The sequence below is a fragment of the Chaetomium strumarium genome (assembly GCF_033439665.1).
Source record: "Chaetomium strumarium strain CBS 333.67 chromosome Unknown B0T15scaffold_2, whole genome shotgun sequence".
Lineage (NCBI taxonomy): Eukaryota > Fungi > Ascomycota > Sordariomycetes > Sordariales > Chaetomiaceae > Chaetomium > Chaetomium strumarium.
This window is the reverse complement of record NW_026944430.1, coordinates 3208279-3227008: the sequence shown is the minus strand read 5'-3', so window position 1 is coordinate 3227008 and position 18730 is coordinate 3208279. Positions and strand designations below refer to the sequence as shown.

The window sequence follows — 18730 nt, the reverse complement described above, 5'->3', positions numbered from 1 at the left end:
TGCCGTGCTCTTATTAGGAACTAAATAGGCAATGTTGAAGATTCGGACGGAACCCCCTCCGTGCCTGACAAGTATCTACGTTGTGTCCAACAGCAAACCATAGTCACCGCAGTGTACACGTGTCCAGTGTTGCTCGGTTTGCGTGTTGCGACATAAGGCAGGCTTCCATAGGTACCTAGGTAGCGTTGCATGATGTGCACTCGCGGTCTGGGAAGTCAAGCCGGACACGCCGCGAGACTCAACTCGCCAGTTGCCATACTAGTAGTGCTCCCTTTGGCAAAAAGGATTTCAAGTATAAGTACTCGTCAGGATAAGCCTGATTCACCAGACTTGTGACAGTTTTTAGTATCAAATTCCTCTCTACTATCCGTAGTAGTTCAACTATGGTTTTCCAAATCGGCGATGTGTCCCAACTCCCGATCTATGCTGCCCGGTTTGTCTAAGCCCCCTCCCTGCGTGAACATGTTCGTTAAGGTAAATCATGGTCATGACATCAGCTCCTCCAGGATTGACTCAAGCTCCTCTTTCCTAAAGGGGAGGCTCAGCAGCTCGGTGCCAAGGGAGTCCTTATGGCTGGTGATGATCTGGTGGTCGTGGAATCTATGGGGAGACAACCATAGTCAGCATCCAATCGTCCTCACATATCAGAATCTCCCCTCCTCCCCACCCTTCTCGAGAAAGGGAGAGAAAGGGATGGGGAGGAGGGGACTAAAAAAGGACTCACTCCTTCAACAGCGTCCGAAACGCGATCTCGGAACTGCAGATGAACTCCTCCACGGCCTTGTTATACACCATCCTATACTCGACCGCCACCTCCTCCCCGGCATGCTGGCCTTCCTCCATGGCAGCCAAGACCTCGCCGACCAACAACCTGAACAGGGCGCGCGCATTCTCGGGAAGACTCCGCAGCACGAAAGCAACGCCTTCCTTCCCGCCGACGCGGCGCGTCTTGCGGCCCAGGAGCTCGTGCACCTCGTCCACGACCTCCAGCTCGCAGGGGGCGAAGGGCGCGAAGGTGGTGCAGTCGTGGAAGAGGAAGTTGAAGGCCGCGCGCAGGCCGGCGTCCCAGAGCAGCGCGAAGTCGGGCGTGTCAGCTGTCGCGGCGAGGCGGATCTGCGGGTGGGAGGCGAGCTGCGAGAGGAGGGTTTGCGTGGCTGGTTTGCGGAGGGGCGGCGCGTCGAGGGAATTGATCAGCACGGTCAGGGTTGTTGGCGGGGTGCTGGTGGAGAGTGAGGAGACGAGGGCTTGTAGGGTGTTGGAATGGTTGATGCCGACGCTGTTGCTGCTGCTGCCGCCGCCGCCAGTGCCGGGAGAGGAAAGGGACGGGAGAGCGGCGCTTAGTGTGGAGAGAATGTCGCGGGTTGTTAGGGTACGGACGTAGCCGTTGATGATAACGATTTTGTGGGCGGGATTCTGGGAGTAGAGATAAGTGGCGAAGCTGTGCAATAGTCGGCGCTTGGATCCGTAGCCGTAGAGGCAAGTTGTGAAGCCATGGGAGAGCTCGAAGGCCCATTGCGGGAAGGACTCGGCGTGGAGGGACTGCAGAAAGTCAACGTCGGAGGCGTGGGGGTTTTCGAGTTGGCGGAGGACGGAGAAGTACTCGTCGTGTGTGAGGAGGTTCAGGGACGACAGGTTGTTGTTAGATGTCTTGGCCAGGCCGGGTTTGTTCTGGTAGAAGTACTGCTCATGTGGGGGAAGATCCCGAGGCGGTGTTGGCGATCGCTTCCGGGCTGCCACCCCGCGTTTCCGCCCTGGAGATTTCGATGGCGTTGTGGGCTCCTGATCTCCCTCCACGCCTCCTCGCTCATCTGCTTTCTCCTCTTCATCCTCGCTAGACTCGTAGATCTCGCGCGCAATATCGCCCTCCTCGACCTCGTCATCACTAACCGTTCCCCCTATCACGCGGTCGATAAGCGCTCTGGCGCTCTTTTTCCTGGCCGACCTGTCGGCAATATTCCGTCTGCTTGGTGTGTCCATGCCATTGAGCTTTACCGGGGTCTCGTTGACCGGTCTTTGCCTCTTGGTCGAAGGCGTCGTTGCCTGACCGTTTAGGGTTCCCGCGGCCGCGGGATTGGGCGGGCGCCCTCGCCTTTTGGCGGGACTTGGTTCGGGGATAGCGTCGTCATCGTCGTTATCTGCAACATCCTCTCCATTTGTCCCTTCATCAACTGTGCTTGTGGCTTCTAAGCGTCGTCGCCGTTTCGGGGTCTCGTTTTCGTCGGGCACCTCGTATGGGTCGACGGGGAATTCCCGCTTTCGAGAGGCACGCGGTACTGGCGCCTCCGCCGCAGCCTTCCTACGCGCCATTCGTGTCACCTGAGTCTCAATATCAGATAGTTGCTGAGAAACGCCATGGTCCAGGCCGTTTGACTTTGACCAGCACGGTTCTTTGCGCTTGCCTCATTGAGACGCGCTCAAGTGCAGGGACGCGACGTACTGATGCCAAGACAAGGTGACCCGTGCGCTAGCCTTATCGATTGTTCTACTCGCTCTATGTCTAAGACTTCAGAAGTTCAGAAGTTCATGGGGTGCACGACTCGAAAGCAATGAGTTTAACCTTGACCAGATTCCTGCCTCCTTCATTTCCTTTCTCACACACCGCCCAGCATACTGCTAGGCTCAAGTCTGCGACGCTAATTCCTCTTTCCTGAAGTAGCTGGGTGTTACAAAAAATGAATCTGAACCTCTCGGCCTCGATCAATGTTTTCAGGTTGCTGGCAAAGCCGTCCTTGTGTCTGCCTCACGCAACTGTTGCCACCTTCGACGAGCTACCGATTCCTCTCGACAAGGCCTTCGCAAAGAAGGGCCGGGGAGTAGACATAAGGGCGGTTGTCCTGGACAAAGATGACTGCTTTGCGATCCCTGACCACAATGAGGTGCATGAACCATACAAGGTGAATAAATACCTTAGCCAATGTCAACACCTCGATTACCATGTGTTCTTCTGCCTCCTGTTCTGTCTCTTGTCTCCATACATGTATCCCGCTTATGTTTGCTCTGTCTCTGTGGTATCATCCATGCTTTTTGTTCCAGTGTGTTTGTTGTATATCCATGCTAAACTAAAAAGCGCCGGTTTGAGGCTCTGCGGACAGCGTACCCAGGACGGCGCCTCCTGATCGTATCCAACACCGCTGGTGCCACAAGCTACGATGTTGGCGGCAGGCTTGGCTCAGAGGTCGAGAAATCGACTGGCGTCCACGTCCTCTCTCATTCCGTGAAGAAGCCAGGTTGCGGCGACGAGATCATGTCTTACTTCCGCGACCATCCCGAAACTGGAGTAACAAGCCCTCAGCAAATTGCCGTTGTTGGTGATCGACTGGCAACCGACATGATGCTGGCCAACATGATGGGCAGCTGGGGCGTCTGGGTCAAGGACGGCGTGGTGCCCCTGCAAGAAAAGAGCATTGTAAGTATTGGAAGAGCAGTGTCTCCTGGAAGGTGGCACGACTGACCTATTGCCACCAGTTCTCCAGAGTCGAAAGGAGGCTCGCATCTTACCTTCTCTCTCGGGGATACTCCGCTCCCGAACCCACGAGCCCATTTGAGTGACGCCAAAAATGAACTACTGCCCCTCAAGGACACATAGCAATCATAGGGCTACCGAACCTGCGAATTGTGGACCAGTTGACGGGTTGTTTGTGAAATCAGTGCAAAGAAAAGGCAGTCAATGGTACGTCAGGCCTTGGTCATCAGTGGATGCTGTCGGGTCTTTCGTGCCACCTTCCCTTCGCATGACCCTGCGCTGGGCCCCGTGTTCTCTGTTGCCCAGGCCTTCAAGGGAGGGGTCAGGGCAAAGAACTTTGCTCATGATGCGTAGGAGGAGGTCACTTCCGAGGGATTCAGGGCGACTGCAGCTCGGATGGTGTGGTTGCTCGCATCGCTACGATTGGGCTAAGGACCTTGGTCAGTCACTCGGGGGCCCTACCATGACGAGCGAAGGTCCTCATGCACCATTTATTACAGGCGGGTGGGGTGGAGTCATGAACAGAGGTCTTGTTCAGGTGGCCGGCCACGGGAAGTGCCATTCCGTTTCGGCCAGTCATAGATGGGCTTCCACAAAGGCTAGCAGAGGTCCTTCAGCCCATTGACCTCAAGCGTGGAGCGTGGAGCCCTATTCATGACCAGCAGTCGAGTTCGGATGGTTGGACTCACGAAGTACTGTTCCGTTCGCCTTCCACTATAAAAAAGCCAGGTCGCTTCCCTCCCATCGGATTCTTCGATCTTCCTCCACACACCACAAGATCCATCTTCCTCGACACGCCAATAGCCCCTCTGCGCACAGCTGAGAGCCGCTGCTCGACATACCAATCCATAGCGTACCACTGAGACCTTATCAGTCTTTTTCCGTTACCGACATTGCAAGATGGGTGGAAAAATCTGGAGTGTGGAGGAGGAGCAGATCTTCTGGAAGGACTTGATCCCTCATTCTCCCAAGCGCCTCGACGAGGACTTTCACAACAACAAGGAGAAGCCTTGGGCTTGGGTGGCGGCCGAGATGAGCAAGCGCGTGACCGTGCCCCGCCGCAAGTATACTGGCCTCGGCGTTTGTGAGTCTCCCGCATTTACACTGCTCATTCGAGCAGTTCGCTGACGGTCGTCTAGACGAGCATTACTTCCTGAACGCTTACCAGGCCCGGTTCTCGCCGAACGTCGGCCAGCTGGCCGTTCCGTACTGGCGTTTCGGTAAGACGCCCGTCCGCCCAAAGTTCTGTCGGCAAGCAAGCAAGGTAGACAGCTAACACGCGCCTTCAGAACAATCGCTCAAGAAGAAGCAGAAGAAAAAGACCATCGAGAAGAAGCGTCTCGAGAACGAGGAGCAGGGCGAGCAGTCGCAGGCTCCCTCCGCCGAGGAGGGCAACAACACTGCGACTGGCTCATTCGATTCGCCGATTGCCATCGATTGTCAGTTCGTCAAGGCCCGGCTCTGTCAGTACCCCACGCACCGGCCCTGTCTCGATTCTTCCCTGCCCCAGCCCTACCATGGTTCTTCCCTACCCGCGCCCATCGGGTTCGCGGTCTCCTCGGCGATCCCGAATCCTGTTCCCCACGGCGCCATGCACTCCCAATATCACTCCGACAACAACGAGTTCGCAGCTAACCATGATCATCTGGAGAGCACAGAAGTCGAGGATGAAGGCCTCTTCGTGAACCAGTCTGCCGCTGACTGTGTGAACGCCATGGCTCCCTGGAGCCCTAGCTACCCCCAGCAGTGAAACAGCATCGGTCACGGGCCTTCGGCAAGGGCACATGGTCCTTTTTTCGGTAGGCGGATCGGGAAAGGGACAAAGTCAAGTTCAGCACTGGTCACCGCGGGCGATGGGTGAAGATGTCCCACTTAATCGACGGGTGGAGGCCCTAGGATGGGTTTGAGGTTTCCGAGTCTAGTCTAGGAGGGAAATTCATCACGGTGCATTCACAGAGCATTCAATGGCAAGCGTCTCTGTGTGATGAGGTTCCTTGACCGTGAAGAGACTGCAATTTGAAGTGTGAAAACTCTGCACATTAGCGCGAAATCCAGAGCTCACACGTGCTATACACGTCCCTAGAGACACGCCCTTAAAGTACCACTCGTCGTTGGATTAAGGTTTATTAGTGCGGCCTGGGAGATCAGACCGCGTCACGCGGGTCCGGGGAAACAGGTCCGGTCCCGGAGCTCCGGGAGGCAAGATCGGATCGCAGGTCCCGGCGCGCATCATTGTGTAACCAAGAAAGAGACCTGATAGGCCGAAAGGTATCAGCTGTCGTCGGGTTAAGGTTTAGTGCGGTTCCGGAAGCTGTTCTGGAAGATTAGACCGCATCTCGCAGGCCTAGAAGTAGGTCCGGGATCTCTTCTCCGGGAAAGATTGAATAGCAGTCCTGGCATTGTCACTATGACGTGCAGTCTACATATAAGGCAGCAATCTGGATGTGTGGAAGGTATTACACGTCGTTAGAATAAGCTTTAAAATAGTTCCGAAGGAGTTGTAGAGGATCAAACCACGTTACATAAGGTCTGGGAAACGGCTCCCCGTGGTAGGTTACTCCCTAGGGAAGATCAGATCGAGATCCTGGCATAGTGACCGTAGCCCGGACTCTACCCCTATCTCAGGCAGTGATCTGATCTGTGAAAGGCATCACGCCTCATTGGAATACGGCATAGTGCAGTTCACTAACATCAGAATTCCGTAGCACGTGACCAGGGGTTTGGACCGCAGGTGCGGGCGAGCCGGGATGTTATTCCCTAATAACTACTACTAGTAGTATTTAGATCGCCGCCCCGGCTATCGTCGCAGTCTCAGCGTACTATCGTGGTCTCAAACATGCTCGCGGTCATAAGGGATCATCGTATAATGGGAAGTCAAGTAAGAGGATGGTGTGTGCTCTGATCTTGTTGGAAGGTATCACCCGTAGCGAAAATAAGGTTGAGGACGGATCATGTAAGTTAGTCAGATCGCTTCACTCAACGCCTGGGGAAGCCGGCTGGCGGGGTTATTTTGCGCCGGGTAGAGTAGAATATAATTGCGGCATTACGACGGCAATATCACCGAAGAGTCAAAGACTGCGATCTGAGATGTCGAAAGGCATCGCGCGTCGTCAAAATAAGGTTTAGGGCGTATCACTAACACCAGGTTACGCCCCACGGGATCCAGGCAAGCGGGTCAACCCCGCGGGGTAACCGTAACTCAGGTCGCTGTCTTGTTACTGGGCCAGGATCTTGAACAACAATGCGTACAAGTCTCTGTGAAGGTTCAGCAATGTAAATTGCAAAAAGCACCCATAACAATTGAATTTAAAGCCTGATTCCGTGTGGCAGCTCTTTATCTCTTGGCGTTTCCAACTCCTGTTAACCAGGGATTCCAGGCACACCACATAATGGCGTTCACAGCTGGTCCGCCACTTGAAGTGCCCATCTTTGGCGCAGACACTGGTGCCCTTGCGGCCTCATTCGGCACCAGCCGCCTAGAGCTGAACCGTGCTGAGTCGTATGGTAAGTCATGAACCTGTCTTCATCTTGCCAGAGAAAGCATTCCTCCAATGACAACAATGCTCTATAAACTCCTGAACTCGGTTTAACTCACACTCTCTTTTTGGGGGACGGGGAAAAGCCCAGGGCGGCATAACCCCGACACTCAACGAGCTCACCACCCTCCTGTCCTCCCTCAGCCATGACAATCGGCCAACAGTCCGAATCATGATCCGCCCCCGCGGGCCTCCCTCTTCCCCCCGGCCCGAATCAAATCCTGGACGAAAACAAGACCTAGCAGAAGACCAGGATTTCATCTACACCCCAGAAGAATTTAGCGCCATGATCGGGTCTATCAAGCAGTTCATCTCCTCCGGCTTGCTAGACCCTTCCAAAGGAGACGGCTTCGTGTTCGGTATCCTGAAGAGAACGGCTTCCGATGGTGCGTTAGAGCTAGATCAGGAGAGGAACACCGAGCTGGTTACCGTGGTGAAAAAAGCGGGGTTCAAGGCGGTTTTGCATCGCGCCGTTGATGCCCTGTTTTCTCAGTGCGGATCTGAAGCTGGTTCTGCGGCGGATGCAGTAGGACGGGTAATGGAGGCGGTGCGAGAGTGCGGGTTTGACGTGATGCTTACTTCTGGTGGGCTGGGCTCGGCGGCTGGGAATGTGGTGAGGTTGAGGGAGGTGGTTGCTGCTGCTGAGAGGGAAGGGGTGGAGGTTATTGTTGGCGGAGGGGTGAGGAGCGGGAAACTGAGAGGATTGTTTGGGGGCTTGGGGTTGGACTTGGGGGAAAGGAATGTTGGAGCGGTCTGGTTCCATTCGTCTTGCTTGAGAATTAGCGTGGAGGGACAGGAGACGTTTGATCAGGGAGAGGCGAGCGGACTCGCGCATGAGTTGAGGGGATTATGCATGGAAAGTAAGGAAAAACAGACCCAGGGCAGCTAAGCTTTCGGGTGCACAATCGTAGGTGGAAAGCAATCAAATGGTGGTGATTCAGTGCCATAAGGTTGTGAATCGATGGGTTGGGGAAAGAATGAAGGTTGTTGCGAGGATGAATGAGGATGTGAATCCCTGAAGAAGATGCGTAAGTGATGCCTTGAGTAACCGACCGTGTGAGAAGTAATGGCTGGCCGAAAGGTCATGCAGGGGTAACATCCCTTCGGATTGCGAGCCATAACCTTTCGTTTCTTCTCTTTCCCTCCCTGTTTTCCTCACCCATTTCGACTTGAACCATATCTCCCCACAAGGGCGACTTTGAAATCTGTCATCCCTACCCTCGGTCACCAAGTTGCCGTTCTTTGCGCATGGAAACTCTTCATTTTTTTTTTTTCATTTTTTTTTGGCGCGTTTCTGTAGATGGAGCATCGTAGGTGAGGCACAGGACAAGTCGGCGGGGTTGATTGCACGGGGATCAGATCCGCCACCGCTAATACACCATACCAACTGCAGGACCAGTATAAGGTACTGATCTGTCACGACTGGCCCTGTCAAGTCCGCCTTCGCTTCCACCTTTTGGTCTCCACGACTGCCTCTCCATATCAACACTGGGTGCGTCACCGTGCGTCTCGACTACTTTGTAGAACGGAACTTGGGAGAGCTGGCACCGGCAGAAGAAGATTTTATCTGAGGGTGGCGTTAGAGTGAAGTGCAAGGGATGGGACTGGGAGGAACTTGAAGCTTACGGGACGGAGAATTTGATTTTGAATAACACAGGTACTGACGGGAATTCAGACAAAAAAGTTTAACTTTCCTACCGCCATGATACGACGAACGTTGACTGCAAGAGGGTCCTGCGCATACAGTTAGGAGCATGAAATCCAACAATGTCTCGGTTTGTTGGTGGACTCCAGGTACAGCACCGTAGACTCTAACAATCCGTAGTAGTCCCTCTCGATTAACGGGTACCGCTTCCATAGCCATCAAGGTTCTTTTGACATATTCCCGTTGGGATCTCTCGTTCCTGGAAATGGGTGCAGCTTCCGTGGCCATCAAGGTTCCTCCAGACCCTCTTGGCTCTGCACCGTGACACCGGTTGCCGCTGGGTAAGGTAAGCAAATGGCCGTGGTCTTCAACTTGGTGAATGGTTGGGGCGATGTCGACTTCGATCGATGGGCTTTTCAATGGCGCGTAGCCCGACTATATTTGGCAGGTAAGATGCTGTCGCCCTTCCGTATAAATAGAATTCTGGTTTCCACCAAAGTCTAGTTGCCAACTACTAGTAGGTACGCTGACCTCTGCTCCTAGCCTACAGAAGTATAAGCTTAAGAGTCATAGGTGATCTTTTGATTCCAAATCATCCATACTCGAACCGAAAGTCCACGTTGTGATACTACTATCAAATTATCATAGGCCTTTGTTGGACTGGAAGTTCATTCCTGATAAATCATAAGTCCTCGGCAAGCATACAGTTGTGTCATTTGTAATGATTATGTTGATACTTGGGCTAAAGTCTCGACTTTCTCGTCCATCTCTACCCCCACTGCGAAAATATCAGGAGACCATTTGGCCTTCGGGCCGTCGGTTGTGGCGCCGCCGGGCACTTCGCGATGGTTTCCCTGACCCTTTGATAGGCGCGTTCTGATTTAGAAGTTCAGGAGCTTTTTCGGTCTGCTTACTTTACTCAGGGGCTAGCGGATTGATTCCCGGCATACTCGATCGAAGACATTGTTGACGACATCTCAAGGAAGCCTATGAGAGATCACGTCAAGGAATGGGAGTTCGGATCGTTGTGTCATCGTGTCACGAGCCCCGCAGCAGCATACGTACATATGTAGGTACGGAGGTAGCGTACAAGTTTATCGAATCCTGCCGCGAACCTGTTTATCTCGCCACATCTGCATTTTTTTTGGGAGCTGCAGAAACCCCGGAGCTGTTCGGTCTTCCTGCAGTGCTTTCCGTCCCTGATGCAACCGAGCATGCCAGTCACCAATAAGCTTTGCGGGCCGGACCACGTTCAACACCAGAGCTGGGGAGGGCGGTCTTGGCAAGGTGCTTGGCGATGGGCATCGCGTGCTTGGCATGGAGCTGGAGAGATTGGGGCGAGCGAGACAGGAAGAGGACAAGCCCGCGGACAGGCAATATCATGACGCCAACGGCACCCAGTTTTCCGGAGCAGGGCCGAGAACGGAACATGCACTCGAAGCAGCGCACGTGCTGAGGTTGGCTCACCATGATTCCCGTTGGCGTGTAAGTCAGCAGCTCGGTTTCCAACTTAGGAAGGTCGCCGGCTGGACGGCTTCCAGTCGCGGGATTGTCCGTCGCCCCGTGGCCATGCAATTGACGGGTTTGACATGGGAGGTGACGTTGACGGATGGGGAGGCACGTTGTTCGGGTACACCGCAGGAGCAATATAAAAGCTAGGCGGGGCTTCGGCAGGATACCTAGACTTGATCTTGATCGACAGCTCGTTAAGCCAGCGCTGTTCTCTGCCTCCCGCTCCGGCGAAAAAATGCTGCTCAAGCTCAACGCGGCCGCCCTGTGCATGGCAGCTTCGCTGTCGGCCGTCTCGGCCCAGACCTTCCAGAGACTCGGCACCTGCCCGGACCTGGGCTGCGTGCTCCCGCCGGACGCGCAGGACTTCCTCCCGGGCCAGGAATTCGACATCCGCTTCGAGATTCACGCGCCCAAGAACGGCACCGAGGCGTTCAACAATGGCATGCCCGACGAGAAGTTCACGGCCACCATCGCCAAGAACGGCCACAAGGCCAAGAGCATCGCCGAGTTCTTCAAGGTGGCCGAGCCCAAGCTGGAGAAATGGACCTTCTCCTGGTTCGAGGACCTGTTCGCCAAGGACGCCAACACGCCCTCGGTCGTCAACGTCGCGTCCAAGGCGTACCGCCGCGTGGCGCTGTACGAGCCCGGCGACTACACCGTCACGCTGAAGTACTACAACGGCAAGACGACCACGGCAAAGTGGACGGTCCGCCCGCTGGCGACCAAGAAGAGGGCCAAGAACGTCATCTTCTTCATCGGCGACGGCATGACCACCAACATGATCACCGCGGCGCGCCTGCTCGGCCACAAGACGGTCAACGGAAAGTACCAGACGCTGCTCAAGATCGACGAGTTCCCGGTCCTGGGTCACCAAATGGTTGGTTCTGCGAAAAAAAAAAAGAAACATGAGCCGTTATCAGTCGGGAGCTGTACTGACCGGTAATAAACGCAATGTCAGACGCATTCGATCGACAGCTTCATCACCGACAGCGCCAACTCGGCCTCGGCGCTGTATTCCGGCCACAAGAGCACGGTGAATGCCATGGGGTGAGTGAACAGGAGCAGCAAAGATGTTCCAGCTGAGGGTCCTAACAACGACGACTGTCAGTGTGTATGCCGACTCTTCCCCCGACGCCTTTGACGACCCCAAGGTGGAGACCATCGTCGAGCTCCTGCGCCGGATCTGGGTAGGCAAAAAATGAAGCTGATCTGCTTCTCTGCTTCTCTGCTTCTCTGCTTCTCTGGAGCGTTGCCTCTTGCTGACTTCTCTCTCAGGGATCCGCCTGGGGCGCCGTCTCGACTGCCTTCATCGCCGACGCCACGCCGATCGCTCTGACGGGACACACCCGCCTGCGTTCGCAGTACGGCAAGCTGGTCGACCAGGCGCTGAACGGCGTCAGCAACTACTCCTGGACCCAGCACGGCGGGCCCGACGTCTTCTTCGGCGGCGGCGCCGAGCAGTTCATTCCCGGGTCCGGCTCGTTGAACGGCAAGGACTACTACGCCGAGTTTGCCAAGAAGGGGTACTCGGTCAGCCTGAACAAGACGGCGCTGCAGGCCGCCCCCAGCGACAAGAGGGCGCTGGGCATCTTCTGCAAGAGCAACCTGCCCGTCTGGCTTGACCGCAACATCTTCCCGGACAACCTCGCGACGCTCAAGAACGACCCGACGGGCGCCGACGGCCCGGCCAAGGACCTGCCCGGTCTCAAGGAGATGACGCTGAAGGCCGTCGACATCCTGCACAAGCGCGGCGGCAAGAACGGCTTCTTCCTCATGTCGGAGGCCGCCTCGATCGACAAGCAGATGCACGCGCTCGACTACGACCGCGCGCTGGGCGACCTACTCGAGCTGGACGACACTGTCCGCGCCACCGTCGAGAAGCTGAAGGAACTGCGCATCCTGGACGACACGCTCATCGTTGTGTCGGCCGACCACGGCCACGGCTTTGGTATGTTTCTCCTTTGTTTCTCTTCCCACTCCCGAAGAGAGGGAAAAAAGGGAAAAAAAAAAAAAAAAAAAAAAGAAAGAAACAGAATTCTAACAGACCCTGTCACCAGACGTCTTCGGCAGCTCCGACACCAAATACGCGGCGGCGCAGGAGGACGACCGCGCCAAGCGCAACGCCATCGGCGTGTACGCCAACTCGGGCCTGTCGCAGTACACGCAGCCCAAGGAGGGCGTGTCGTACGGCACCGGCGCCAACTTCCCGCTCAACTGGGACCCGCGCTACGTGATCGCCGCCGGGCTGGGCGCCAACCCGGACCACCGCGAGATGTTCGGCGTCGGCAAGGCTCCGCGCACGCCCGCCGCCGTGGGCGCCGACGGCGAGTACTACGTCAACCCCAAGGACAGGCCCGACGGCTTCGTCGTCAACGGCACGCTGCCCACCGACGAGGCCCAGGGCGTGCACTCGCTGACCGATGTCCCCGTGTACGCCATGGGGCCGTGCCAGGAAACCTTTGGCGGCACGTACAACAACATCGATGTGTTCTACAAGATCGCGGGCTGCTTGGGCTTGGGCCAGCCGAAGAACCGCACCTTGGGCCACCGGGATCTTCAATGAAGGAGTTATCCGTAAGGGACCTTAGTAATTAGGGTGATGGGGTAGTGATAAAAGAAAGAGAAATCAGGGTGACCTCATATTATATGTACATAATATAATAACGAAAAAATTGATCGTCGACCTGGACTTTGTTTCATTGCTTGCAACATGAAGATTCAGTTTTGGTTGATGATGTTGGACTTTTGGGACAATCCGATACCTGAGCTTCCGGTTCTGGAAGTCTTCCAGGTTAGGTTGGCTGTGGGCCCCACCATGCAACAAGGAAGCTCGCGCCCCGCTTTTATTAGCGCGACTTCGACATCTTCTCCTTGGCAACCGCGTCCAACAGTCGCACATGGTATTGGTTTCTGTGAAAGCTTTGTGGCGAAACATACACAACCTTAAGCAAAAAGGCCCAATGTGAAGGCGGCTTGCTGTATAGTCTGACCTGCAGAATAGCTATCCGCGCACGACCCTTTCACTACAACCAACCGCCCTGTTGAGCGGGCCCAGCTCAAGCCCATGACGAGACGCACCACGCAGCCATGGCTTCGTCGCAACCAAACATGGAGAGGTTTCTCCGCGACTGGCGCCAAGATGCGCTCAACAAGGCGCAATATGACTCTGCCATCTTCATCGGCGACAAGCTGCTGGCAATGACGAGTAGGGCAGCGCCCGTCACCTCGCAGCCGCTGCACCCCCGCTGACGCCGTCCGCAGAAGACGATAACGATGCTTTCTGGCTTGCCCAGGTCCACTTCAATGCCGGCAACTACACGCGCTCGCACGATCTGCTGACGGAGCACAACCTCATCGGCTCGAACCCGTGGTGCCGCTATCTTGCCGCCCACTGTCTGATCCGGCAAAACCTCTTTACCGAAGCATTGGCCCTGTTGGGCGAGCACACCCCGACTCACCTGATTAACACCAATACCGCGAAGCGCAAGACAACCCGGACGACCGGTCGAGGCACCCGCGCAGGTCCCAAGGCCCCCGAGCGCCAGCCGGATGAGGTCAGCGAGGAGGAATGGTCGACCCGCCGGTTCGAGGCCGGCATGTGCTACCTGCGGGGGCTCTGCTACGCAAAGGAAAACGCCTTCGACCGGGCCAAGGAGGCGTACAAGGACGCACTGCGCATCGACGTGCAGTGTTACGAGGCCTTCACCCAGCTGGTGCGCAACTCGCTCATGTCGCCCGACGAGGAGGACGAATTCATGCAGTCGCTCGACTTCAACGCAGTGCGGGCGCCCAGGGGCGGCGACGACCCGGAACTTAAGACGGAACCGGGCGACTACGTGCAGATGCTGTACCAGACCCAGCTCTCCAAGTACCGCAACCCGCGGGCCTTCAACACAGCCATCGAATCCCTCTCGACCCACTACGGGCTCACCGACAACCCGGACATTCTCCTGGCCCGTGCCGACCAGCTGTACACCCAGTGCCGCTTCAAAGACGCGCTCGCGCTCACCACCGCCATCCTTAAGGAGGACAAGACCAATTTCCCCGCCTACCCGGTCCACCTCGCCTGCCTGTACGAGCTGAAGCAGACCAACGAGCTCTTCCTCGCGGCGCACAACCTAGCCGATAACCACCCGGACAAGGCGTGCACCTGGCTCGCGGTCGGCACCTACTACCTGGCGACGGGCAAGATCGCCGACGCGCGGCGGTACTTCTCCAAGTCGTCGATGATGGACGCGACCTTCGGCCCGGCCTGGATCGGCTTCGCGCACACGTTCGCGGCCGAGGGCGAGCACGACCAGGCCATCACGGCCTACTCGACCGCGGCGCGCCTGTTTACGGGCACGCACCTGCCCCACTTGTTTCTCGGCATGCAGAACCACGCCATGAACAACATGACGGCGGCCGAGGAGTTCCTCAAGTCGGCCTACTCGCTCTGCCGCACCGACCCCTTGCTGCTCAACGAGATGGGCGTGGTGCTGTACCACCAGGACCGGCTCAAGGACGCGGCCAAGTTCTTCCGCCAGGCGCTGCGCGTGGCCGACGAGACGGGCGCCGACCCGCACGCCTGGCTGGGCGCGCGCACCAACCTGGCCCACGCCTACCGCCGGCTGCGCCTGCTGGACGAGGCCCTGGCCGAGTTCGACATCGTGCTGCGCGACGGCGGCAAGGACGCGGCCGTGCTCTGCGCGCGCGCGCTGATCCTGCTGGACAAGGGCTTGCCCGACGACGCCGCCAGGGAGCTGCACGAGGCGCTGGCGGTGAACCCGCAGGATCCCATCGCCACGGACCTGATGAACAAAGCGCTAGAGGAGTCGTCGAATGGGGACGTGGCGGTGTTGGCGGGCGGGCTCAGTACCGGGCTGGATCTGTCGGGCAATTTTAGAGGGGAGGAGGATGAAGGGATTGCGGATATGGATCGGTTTGAGGCTGAGCTGGAAGAGAAGAAGGCTGCGGCGAGGGTGAAGGTCGAGAGAAGGATTAGGGGCAGGACGGCCGCAGCTGGTGGTGCGTCGGCGTCCTCGTTGTCGGGGGATAAGGGGAAGGGGGTCGCGAGAAGCGGGAATGTCCGCGGTGGTGGGAGGCGTGGCGGCGGCGGAGAAGGGGGAGGAGGTGGGGGATATGGACCCGGCGTGGAAAGTATGATGGAGATGAGCGACGTTGATTGACGTCGGTCGGTCGGTCGGTTGGGTTGCGGAAACAAGCATTCTTTTTTTGCTTTGAGCAAACGAAGGATACTACTGTATTTTGGTAATCGGCCTGGAATGGATACTGCCTGCATGGGAAGGTATGGCATAAGCATAGCATAGCATAGCGATGGCGCCGGGGTATTTACAGGAACAAGGCAAAAAAAGGGGAGGCTATATGGGTCATTGGACTGGCGACACTGGTTTTCTCTGTGAAGAGATCATAGGATTAATGGAATGGACTGGCTCCCGCTGGCTCCAACCGAGCAACGGGCTGACTCTACTGGTGCCCAAGCCGAGATGGACCGCATCTGCTCAGCAAACCTGTTGTACGCCCGATTCGATATGGGATCTCTTTGGCCGTCTCACCATAGCGACAACCATCTCATCCCTTACTTAGTAAAACCCTGCCGGTCCAACTCCTTGCAGTCTACAGCTTCTCCTTCGGCCCAAACAGTTCCTCCACCTTGGCGAACTGGTAATAATACTGCAGACTCTCCGGGTTGGCCAGTGTGCCGCTCGGCTTGATGGTGTGGCCCGACACGATCTGCTTGACCGGCAGCTCGACCTTTTTGAGGTTGACAGTTGTCTTTTTTATGTGTGGCGGCATCATAAATTGTTAGCCTTCACCCATTTTGCATCTCCTTTTCTACCACTACAGGAAAGAAAAGGAGGGAAAAAATGAAAAAGAAAAAGGAAAAAAAGATCCAAACTCACCGGAATCTCAGGCGTCTCAAAAACATACTTGGGAACGTGGCGCTTGCTCAGGTCGGCGGCAATGGCCTGCTTCACCTCGCGCACCAGCGCGCGATCAAACCGCGTCCCGGGCCGCATCAGTAAGAAGAGCATGACCGACTCGTCGACGTCCTGCGGCCGGCGCTGGCCCACGCACAGCGAGTCCTGCACGCGGTCGGAAAAGCGCCGCTCGACGACCGAGTAGATCTCGGCCGAGCCGAAGCGCACGCCCGAAGGGTTGAGCACGCCGTCGGCGCGCCCCAGGAACGTGATGTTGCCCGTCACGGGGTGCACCACGCAGAAGTCGCCGTGCGCCCACACGTGCGGGAACCGCGCGAAGTAGGCGGCGTGGTACTTGGTGCCCGGCGCGGCGGGGCTCTTCCCGGGCTCCGTCCTGTCGCCCCATAGGAAGCAGGGGATGTTGGGGAACGGCGCGGCGGCGACCAGCTCGCCGGGCGTGCCGGGAGCGACCTCCTGGCCCTGGGCGCCGTCGGGCAGCAGCGAGTCGTAGATGGCGACGTGCACGCCCAGCGACGGGCCCTGCGTGCCGCCCACGTAGACCGGGGTCAGCGGGTTCATGGCGCCGAAGCAGCCGGCGATGTCGGTGCCGCCCGAGATGTTGGCCAGGTGCACGTCGCGCGGGAAGCCGACGTCGTAGAACCACTCGAACAGCTGGTCCGACAGCACCATGCCCGTGCAGGTGACGGTGCGCAGCCGCGAGAGGTCGGCCATGTCGCGCGGGCGCAGGCCGGCCTTGGCCACCTCGAACATCCACCGCGGACTGATGCCCAGCTTGGTCGCCCCGTGCTCGGCGGCGAGGCGGATGAGGATGCTGGCGTCAGGCTGGAAGGGCGACCCGTCGTAGAAGATGGCGCGGCCGCCCCACAGCAGGATGCCGACGTTGGCCAGGTACATGATCCAGCCCGTGGTCGTGTACTGCAGCGCCACGCTGTCGGGGCCGATGCCCTCGTGCAGGCGCGACTCCTTGTACGAGTTAACCAGGATGCCGCCCGCCGAGTGCACAATCGCCTTGGGGATGCCCGTCGTGCCGGACGAGTAGCAGATGAGCCACGGCTCGTGGAAGCCGATGCGCACAAACTCGGGCGGCCGCGACGCCTTGTCCGCTGCGGCGACGAAGGACGCCCACGTCTCAGCCATGGGCACCCCGGAGACATCCCTCGCCTCGGCAAACCGGCGGATCGACACCACGCCGGCGAAGTTGGAGCACTCCGTTTTCAACCCGTCCACCACCTCGGCCATCTTAGCCCTCAAATCCGCCACCTTGCCGTTATAGAGCGTGGCATCGTCCATGAACAGTAACTGGTGTCCATCTCGTCTCAGCCTCCCAACCCATTCAGAACTCGAGCTCCTACAAAAAAAAGGAAAAGAATACTCACCTTCGGATTAACCTGTACCGTCCTCTGCAAGATCCCCTTCACGCCCATATCCGTCGAGCTACTGCTGAAGATAGCCCCGACCCATCCCGCCGCTAGCATGACCGCCGCCGTCTCGACACTGTTCGCGCCGACAACCACCACCCGGTCCCCCTTTTCCACTCCCCTAGCCTTCATCGCCTTGGCGAGCGTGCCCACCACCTCTCGCAGCTCACCATACGTGACGCTCCGCACCTCGCTGCCGCCCTCGCGCACCTCGGTGATGGCGACCTTGCCATCTTCTTTGTCTCGCACACACCGCTCAGCGGTATCTTGAGGAGCAGCGGTACTAGGGGAACGAGAAGAAGAAGAAAAGAGCGCGTTCTCAGTAAAGTTGAGCCGGACACCCTCGAACCAGCGCGGGACCGCGTCGATGGGGAGGGACTCGTCGACGGCGCGGGTGTAGGTGCCCTCGTAGATGAAGTTGGCCGCGTGGAAGACGTCGGACCAGAAGACAGATCTGTGGGAGAGGGCAAAAGTGTGGAGGTCGTTGAATGTCTGTTGCAAAATCGTTAGTTTACCCCAGTTTGACTAAAGAGGTTCTGTTTGGATGGTGAAGTAACCTGCCTTGAGCTGCACCCCGTACTTGCGGTTCGTGTCCTGCATGAAGCGGTACATGAGGGTGCTCTCCGGGTCCGGATGTTGCCTGCATCGCGGTGAGTATGAGAGTCCAGGGACCGGGAACTGACAAATGAAGATATGGGGAATGAGTGAGGGAAAGAAAGAAAGAAAACGCACCATAACTTCCGCGGCACCGACACGGTCTGCTGTCCGCTCTCCGCCATTTTGAATTCACTTCCAGGTTCTCGATGCTGACCCCAAATGGAAGTAAACAAACCGCCGTTCTTTCTTTGCCCTACTTTCTCACTGCTTCTTGGCGCCGCTCAGCTTAGGCCACACTCATTCCACCTGGGCCGAGGTTGTGATGGTTCGGAGTCCGAGGACAAGCGCACTAATAAGACCAAAAGTCTCACCAGCCCGCGGCAACACAATGCGGGGTTCCCTGTCCGTCGGGAAAGCGGTACCCGGAGGACCCCGCCCGGTTCGGGACCGCCGATCGGGGTCGGGCCGGGCCTGCCTGCTCCACCACTTCAAATCAGCAGGTACCGACTCACGGGGCAAGGTACCTTAGTGAACACTAAAAAGCTAGACCATCAATTGGCGATGATAAATAAGTCGCGTCTCACTATACAGCAACGACAACAAGCGAAATAAAACCA

General features: G+C 57.2%; 7 protein-coding genes across 7 annotated transcripts; 5 read left to right on the top strand and 2 right to left on the bottom strand.

The window, feature by feature from the left end:
• Positions 1–517: 517 nt before the first annotated feature.
• B0T15DRAFT_117238 (origin recognition complex subunit 2-domain-containing protein) lies at positions 518–2452 on the bottom strand. The gene has a single exon (XM_062861576.1). It carries the CDS (start codon positions 2305–2307, stop codon positions 721–723), a length of 1587 nt encoding a protein of 528 aa, XP_062724517.1. The 5' UTR covers positions 2308–2452; the 3' UTR covers positions 518–720.
• A 1-nt stretch (position 2453) lies between these two features.
• Positions 2454–3956, top strand: B0T15DRAFT_117239 (mitochondrial PGP phosphatase). Its single transcript, XM_062861577.1, has 3 exons — positions 2454–2894; positions 3068–3406; positions 3466–3956. The coding sequence occupies exons 1-3, from the start codon at positions 2673–2675 to the stop codon at positions 3547–3549; spliced, it is 645 nt and encodes a 214-aa protein (XP_062724516.1). The 5' UTR covers positions 2454–2672; the 3' UTR covers positions 3550–3956.
• Positions 3957–4363: 407 nt separating this feature from the next.
• On the top strand, positions 4364–5331 carry B0T15DRAFT_551047 (uncharacterized protein; the record flags this gene model as incomplete). Its single annotated transcript, XM_062870262.1, has 3 exons — positions 4364–4547; positions 4603–4683; positions 4753–5331. 3 exons carry the CDS (start codon positions 4364–4366, stop codon positions 5211–5213), a joined length of 726 nt encoding a protein of 241 aa, XP_062724515.1. The 3' UTR covers positions 5214–5331.
• Positions 5332–6650: 1319 nt separating this feature from the next.
• On the top strand, positions 6651–8004 carry B0T15DRAFT_117227 (copper homeostasis CutC domain-containing protein). Its single transcript, XM_062861575.1, has 2 exons — positions 6651–6967; positions 7086–8004. Exons 1-2 carry the CDS (start codon positions 6853–6855, stop codon positions 7886–7888), a joined length of 918 nt encoding a protein of 305 aa, XP_062724514.1. The 5' UTR covers positions 6651–6852; the 3' UTR covers positions 7889–8004.
• A 2387-nt stretch (positions 8005–10391) lies between these two features.
• Positions 10392–12719, top strand: B0T15DRAFT_483332 (alkaline-phosphatase-like protein; the record flags this gene model as incomplete). Its single annotated transcript, XM_062866154.1, has 5 exons — positions 10392–11033; positions 11115–11203; positions 11265–11343; positions 11432–12104; positions 12214–12719. The coding sequence occupies 5 exons, from the start codon at positions 10392–10394 to the stop codon at positions 12717–12719; spliced, it is 1989 nt and encodes a 662-aa protein (XP_062724513.1).
• Positions 12720–12751: 32 nt separating this feature from the next.
• B0T15DRAFT_551045 (uncharacterized protein) lies at positions 12752–15757 on the top strand. Its single transcript, XM_062870261.1, has 3 exons — positions 12752–12947; positions 13229–13361; positions 13418–15757. The coding sequence occupies exons 1-3, from the start codon at positions 12867–12869 to the stop codon at positions 15322–15324; spliced, it is 2121 nt and encodes a 706-aa protein (XP_062724512.1). The 5' UTR covers positions 12752–12866; the 3' UTR covers positions 15325–15757.
• B0T15DRAFT_411467 (uncharacterized protein) lies at positions 15553–18573 on the bottom strand. Its single transcript, XM_062865394.1, has 5 exons — positions 18249–18573; positions 18078–18156; positions 17475–18008; positions 16060–17397; positions 15553–15931 (listed from the first exon to the last, which is right to left on the bottom strand). The coding sequence occupies exons 1-5, from the start codon at positions 18293–18295 to the stop codon at positions 15773–15775; spliced, it is 2157 nt and encodes a 718-aa protein (XP_062724511.1). The 5' UTR covers positions 18296–18573; the 3' UTR covers positions 15553–15772.
• Between the last annotated feature and the right edge of the window lie 157 nt (positions 18574–18730).